Genomic DNA, 7,198 nt, shown 5'->3' with positions numbered 1-7,198 from the left:
CCCCCCCCCACAATATACAAAAGTAAGACTTCATTTTCAGGTATTGTGAAATCACCTCTATGTACACTTCACAAACACATGTAAAATCAGGACAAAAATATTCTTTTAAATCAAATTAATGAATGTTGTAGATGTTTAATTATTAGAATGTAATTATAATTTGATATTCTCTGGTTCTGAGATGGCAAAACCCCTTGCTGAAAGGAGTACTTCTGGGGCAAGAAGAGGGACTTCTGGCAGCAAAGGAAGGGGGTTAGGGAGCAGGACTTCTGGTCACAAGATGGCTACCAGGAATGGGGCACCTGTCAAAGGAAAAGGCTACCCATGAGGCCCTCGACAGCTTGCCAAAACTTTGTAAGCAGGCCTTCAGCCAAAATAATTGCCCACCCCTGTTCTAGACTGGGCACTAAGTCCCACTGAGTAGAGTGGTTTTCTTTAATCTTTACTAATCTAGAGAGGAGCCTCTGGGAACCCTATAACATTGGGCCCTTAATATAGACCATGACCTGTTGTAACCTTTTAAAATATTTTCTAAATAGATCACATGAATATACTGTCTCAGATAATATATAATTGGAAGTTATAATCCCTATTCCATGATGATAGCTTTGACCATAAACTTACATAAAGATAGTCTTAATTTAAGATGCATGCATTTTTTTAAAGCAACTTAATAAAAAAAATAAAAAATACAATTAAATCAAATCTGATTTCAATTTGAAAAATCTGATTTTTTTTTAAATTGTTGATTTTTATCCAGCCTTGTAAAAAATCAGAAAAGAACCCAAACCTATGCTAGTACAATTAAGGCACAGAATTCCAGAGATCTAGTGTGGCAACGAAGTCTCTATAAACTACAGTTTTACCTTAAACTAAGTTAAATCAAACAGAACTGCAAACATGCAATCTAGCTAATCCAAAACATTCCAAATATCACAAAATGGAGCTAATGATACAAATACTGTTATTTCATCTAGATCAGGGGTTCTCAACTTTATTATAGTAAAGGCACCCCTTCATAACTTTTCTGACTTAAACAGCACCCCTTTTCAAAAATGTATTTTACTTGGTTTTTTATTATGGAAAATAACAGAGCAATTCTTCCATTGCAAAGAACTGATAAAGACCACAACTGGTTTGACCCTATGGATTCTTATTTTAAATTTCTGGGTTTACATTCTGAATTATGTAGGTAAATGGTATAGGTGTTTGCACACCTAACACTGCTGATACTGCACAGTACTCTGCACAGCTGCTAAAAGGATCTCATAGCACCCAAGCTGCTGCAATAGTCTGGCTAAGAAGCACTGATCTAGATCTTAACTATGTAGTATCTATTTTCACCTCCAAGGGCCTTCAAGGTTTATTCTCCACCTTCCTTATCATTTCTCAGTCAATACTGAGAGGTCAAGCTTCACCTTGGATCAGCCCATGACACCAGCTTCCAGATTCTGTCTCTCATGATTTGGAGGAGCTCTCCATAAAAACTCACCAAACCATTTTACAGTTTCTCCTTCATATGCCTTCTTTAAAACTCTCTTTTGCCCTGATATGTAAAAAAACTTGACAACAGTTAAGCTACTCAGGTGTGCTCAGACCACTGCCTATTCATCTAGCCCAGTGCTTCTCAACATTTTTTGTACCAGAACACATTTGTAAACATTGATGGCCAGTCCTGACCCAGTAAATAGTTTAAGTAGAAAACACACAAGTATTTTGGCCCCAAAATACTTATTGCCAGGGATCCTGATTTTCTCTGTTTAAAAATCTGTGGTTTTCCATGTTTTTCAGTGATTGTTTGCAACCCTTTCATATATTCTTGCAACCCACAGGTTGAGAAACACTGATCTAGCCAATACTGTCCTATTTCCTTATACTTCATCTCTCTGTATCCATCTGCTGTCTCTAGTTGTAAACTCCTTGGGATGGGGACTGGATTTTTTGTTCCACATTTATACAGCATTTAACAAAGATCGGTCCTATTGTTCCTAGGTAATACAAAAATACAAATAAAATAACCACTGAAATTTATTACATCACATTCCCACAAGTTAGAATCACCCTTTCCATCAGTTTTATTATCAGTTAAATGGGAAAGAAGAAGAAAACATCCACTATATTATGTTTTGTAGTTGCAGTGACAATTCAGAGTAGACAGTAGTCAAATATACATACATTTTCTTGTAGCAACAAGGACTGTTTGCTCATCACTTTCATGGCATAGACATCACCAGTCACTCTCTCTCTCACTACTTGTACTTCTGCAAAGTGACCACATCCCACCAAACTCCTGACTTCAAAATCCTTCACACTGGGTTGCAATTCCCTCAATTCAGCTATTGTCTCAGCATCTATACAATATGAACAATTACTTTACATTAATGAAGTGATATTATATAACGAATACAGCCGTAGCAAGAGAAAATTATTCCTTTAGTTCCAGACTCTCAGTAACTATTAATCACTTCCTTACTTTCATCAAATATAGTTATTAGATAAAAACCAATATTAATGCAAAGTTATGGCTGGGAATTAATACACACAAAAGAAATTCAAAGATAGTTCCCATAGCAACCATAACTCATCCCCCCTTTACTGCATCATAAAAATTAGAAAGAGACTAGACAATTTTTCCCATCTTTACCAATGCAAGATTAGTCTCTAATTAGGAGTACTTCGTCCAGTCCAGTTTTAGAAGTCAAATGGCGGGGCTTTCATCACTTATTTTGGAGACACTATGCTATAGTCTAATAGAAATAACTATCAGGAATTTTCTTTTTCAGCTTAAGTATTCCTTTATTCAGTTTCATCCCATTTTTTTCTTATCTTTCCTTGGACCATACTAAACAATTCCTCTCTCTCCATTTTTTAACACTTTTGAAAGACTGGTAAAATTAGACCTCTCTAATAATAACTTCCACGTGTTGTTTCATAGGTTCTGCTCAACTAAACATTGTGCAAGTAGAGCTAAGGAAAAATTTAAGATGAAAATGCAGCAGTTCTTTTTTGGAACCTGAACATATTGAGCCAAATAATTTTATCCAAACTGACATTATTTCTTAAGTGAAAAACTACTGCTTATTGAATACGGACACAAAAACTGAAAATATATGGAGTCTAAAATATTATACAAACCTACAATAACTGCATATTTAGTATGATTCTTAGAAGTCAGTCCTTCCAAACTTTTCGTCTATCTCATGCTATCCAAGTTTCCTTGACATACTTCTGTTGTTTATGCCCTGAACTATACTAGTATACTGTGTGTGTACACGCACATTCTATATAGAATGAAAATATCTTCTTAAACGAAGTATAGCATGCAGTAGAAATAATACGCTTTAAAACCACAATGCTTCAGTTGACTCTGCAGGTAGATTTTTGCATCTGCATAAACCTCCACTAGGGTCAGTGGGCTTCCACACATAATGACGTAAGCATACACACACAAGAATTCCTAAGATAATATTAACCAACTTAACTCCACAAAGCATTTAAATACTCAAACTTTTAACCACTGTATATGTGAATTAGTCCTAGCATTAGTCGAAGAAAACTTACATTTCTTTACAAAATTGCCTACATATTTAATTTTCATTAAAGAAGGATTGTTGCATTCTTCAAAAAGAACGAGAAGGGAATCAAGGATGCCTTCCCGAGAGAGAGGAGACATCTGCTGTTGAGTCACAAAGAGTGGCTTCCCCTGGAAAAAAAAAGCAACAACAGATGGGGTCTCAGCCAATAATGAAAAGCCTCAAATCAATAACATATGTATAGAACAGATTATATACAATCCATAAAAAAATCACTGCTTCAGAAATTAAACCAATAATATTTGAGAGGCTTGTCTGAAATAGATCACATCATTGTGTGAACCACTAATCACTGTTACAAACATTTTCCTTTTTTCATGAAACTAAATGTCAAAAACTACTAAAAGCTCAGATCTCAGTATTTGAGCACTCATTCAAATGCTTCTGATTTGAGATGCCCTTTGCCATTCGACCACAGATTTTGGCATTTGCTTCACAGCTAGCAAAGCAACCCAAATATTTTCACAGGAAAAAATGCTGTCTTGACCCAGCACAAGAATTGTCAAGAGAGCTGCTTAGAGTGTAGCTGGCTGCTTAATACAGCTCCTAACCATTCTCATGTTAAATGAACATGAGAAGACTGTAAAGAACACATGTCCCAGGACATTACATTCCATCTCTAAAGTTACTCAGCATGAGATGCTCCGTTCTAAATCTGAGAGCTGTAGTAACAGCTTTATATTAAAAAAGAAAGCCTGCTGCAATCATGTAATTTTTATGCAAATTAGCCACAGCCCTTTGGCATGGGCAACTTGCTAAAAGCTAAACAAAAGAAGATACGTTTTGGTACACTGCACACAGATCAAACAACATGCACTCATCAAGTCTGATGCCACATTCCCTTTACCTGAAAGAGCAGGTTCAGCCGTGAAGCACGGCTGGCTACAGGCTCCATGGGGCCCATCTGCATAGGACTACGAACACCGTACTTGAACTTCAACATCTTCACAGCTTACACCAGAAAGATGCATCCTAAAAAAGACAGATAGAAGGGCCATCAAATAGAAATGGTTTGCATGAATGACATTTTAAAAGAAATCTGTCAGATTGTTGTGGAAACAAGCTTAAACAAATACTAAGAAAAAAGGACTCTTTGAAATCTATTGGCATCAATGAGATTCCCAGGTCATTTTATATGGCATTTGCCAAGAGACTATAGCAATGAACAACAGTTCATAATCTCACAACACATAATACTAGAATAAATATTTGTCACTTTATTGTTTCGCTTAAAATAATCTGCTTAGATTTTAACATTTTGCAGACAGGCAGAACAATGAATTGACCAAAGCCACAGAAAGAGTTCATGACAGAACCCTTCTGCATTTAATGGTAAAGCCAATATAACTTTTTCTCTTTCCATTACCATTTCTCGTGTAGCAGGCAAACCGAGTTATGCTCAGGCTCTTAGCATAACTTTAAGCCTTCCTGGGACTAAGCAATTAAATTGTAGAGTGCCCTGTAAGACACTGGGAAAAGCGAGTGCTGTGCTTAGTACAGTGGGTTAACCAGGTACAGTAGTTTCCCTAAAAGGAAACGAAACAAAAAAAAGAATAGGATTGGAGTATCTAATCTAAAAAGATGAGGTAAGAAACTTAAGGATTGGACAATCTGAGGTGAGAAAGTTACAAAGTAGTGGAGAAACATAGAGAAAGTGTGTGTTTTGTGTTACCCCCTGGGGAGACAGGAACAACAATGGGGATTCTAGAAACTAACATCCCACACACGCAGCAGAGGACCTGAAGCTGGTGCCACTGAAGGTCGCTGTTGTAACGTCTGAAGAAACCACCTGCCAAGTCATATTACAGGGAGGAAACTTGTAATAAAGTATAGGGATTACTATTAAAGTTCACTTGATACCAAATCGGACGAGGGGCCATGTCAATCCTTGGGGGTCTCTGGTAAAAGGAATCCTAGGGGCAACTCTTATACAATTTACAATGCATGTTATGAACCCAAGTGCTACAGTAAAACATGAGAATCAGAAAGAGCCACATATTTTTTTTAAAAGTCAACAGCTATTTTCATTATACAAAAGTTACAAAATATAAACAAAGCCAGTGGTGGTAATTAAAGAAGGTAAGATAGATTTGCAAGTCATAAACTAACTAAATTAGAGCGGTATAGCAAGAGCTGAGGTCTTTCATGAGCCTGAGGTCACTTCATCAGATGCTGCCAAAGGATAAGCACAGAGCAACAAATCAATTAGTGAGTGAGGTAAACTAAAGAGTGATGATGTAGGCAAGATGGTCTAGGACAGGGCAACTCTTTTGGCCGGAGGGTCACTTAGACAGTTTTAATGAGCTACTGCAGGCTGAGTCAGCACCCCACTCCTGCAACAGCTCACCAAAACTCCTAAAGTAGCCCCTGTGCACAGCCTGGCAGCTGGGGTGGAGCCACAACTGGGTGGGGAGCAGCAACCTGGAACGGGACGAGTGGGTGGGGCCATGAGGCCAGGGCCCAAGGCAGAGCCATGATCTGCTCCCCTCATGTTTCCACAACTGGCATTGATTCTGCAGGAAGGGGCATGCAACGAGCAGATCATAGCTCTGCCCCAAGCCCCAGCCCCATGCTGGCAGCATTTAACAATCCCAGGATCTCCATGAAGACCAGCCAGTACCTGCATGGGCAGAGTGCACAGCCAGGCAGAAAGAATGGGGCCATAGATGGGCAGGGAGCTGCATCTGGGAGCAGGCCAGGTAGGCAGGCTGAGCCAGGGATTGGGACTGTGGGGCAGTGACAGCACACAATCTGCTTCCTGCACACACCTGCCCACAAAAGCAGCATGCATCACAGGGATGGGCAGGCTGGATCATAGTGCTACCTCAGCCCCAGGCTGTCACCACCCCATGATCCCGATGCCTGGCCCTGCCTGCCCGTCCTGTTCCTGGACATGTCTCTCCACCTTCCTATGGCTTTATCCCATCTGCCTGGCCACACGCCCTGTCCACGTGGTTCCTGTCCCTTGCAGCGGGCGCAGGGTGGATGAGCCGAGGTGCCTACGCAGCAGGGTGTGGGCCAGCAGCTGAAAGGAGCCACCACTGTGGCTGCTGGGAAACAGAGTCCACCTGCCATGCCACCAAGCCCTGCTACATGCATCATGACCTGGGCTGCTCCCTGTGCCTGAGCCAGGTGGGGCTATCATTCTTCACCATGCTGCACTAGGCTTGTACTGATCAGACCTGGTGAAGAACATCTTGAATTCAAAAACTGGGCTAATTCTATCCCAGCTCCGCAAAAGACATCACCCTAAGAAACCCCAGGAGTGTGTGTGTACACCACGGATGCAGCAGGGTGGGGAGGCAAGGAAAGGGGGGTGGAGGAGAGTTCTTCAGGGACAACAGAGCGCTGGGTGGGCAGCTGGGCTGGGAAGGCTGTGGCTTCGGAGTGAGGAGCACAAAGCGGGGCAGGGGGCTGCGGGCCAGGAGCACAAGGCACAAGCAGGACCAGGGAGCTGCGGGCCGGGAATGAGGGGCACCAGCATAGTCTGGGGGGAGGGGAACTGTGGGTCAGGAGCGTGGGGCAGCAGCAGGGCTGGGGGCTGTGATATAGGAGCGAGGGGCAGGGGCAGGGGCAGGGGCAAGGGCATATCACTGCCCCCCACG

The 7,198-nt window shown here is 41.1% G+C and overlaps 1 protein-coding gene across 6 annotated transcripts in view; it reads right to left on the bottom strand.

The window, feature by feature from the left end:
• CIT (citron rho-interacting serine/threonine kinase) overlaps window positions 1-4,560 on the bottom strand; it is a 111,429-nt gene extending 106,869 nt beyond the window's left edge. For all 6 annotated transcript variants that reach the window (XM_019539237.1, XM_019539239.1, XM_019539240.1 and 3 more), the window contains exons 1-3: window positions 4,441-4,560; window positions 3,562-3,703; window positions 2,176-2,351 (exon numbers count right to left, since the gene is read on the bottom strand). In XM_019539237.1, the coding sequence (XP_019394782.1) occupies window positions 2,176-2,351; window positions 3,562-3,703; window positions 4,441-4,536 (414 nt within the window). In that variant the 5' untranslated portion in view covers window positions 4,537-4,560. The remainder of the gene's footprint in view (window positions 1-2,175; window positions 2,352-3,561; window positions 3,704-4,440) is intronic.
• Window positions 4,561-7,198: the final 2,638 nt, after the last annotated feature.

The sequence above is a fragment of the Crocodylus porosus genome, unplaced genomic scaffold (assembly GCF_001723895.1).
Source record: "Crocodylus porosus isolate Cpor-Errol unplaced genomic scaffold, CroPor_comp1, whole genome shotgun sequence".
Taxonomy (NCBI): Eukaryota; Metazoa; Chordata; order Crocodylia; family Crocodylidae; genus Crocodylus; species Crocodylus porosus.
This window is presented reverse-complemented; position numbering and strand designations above follow the sequence as displayed.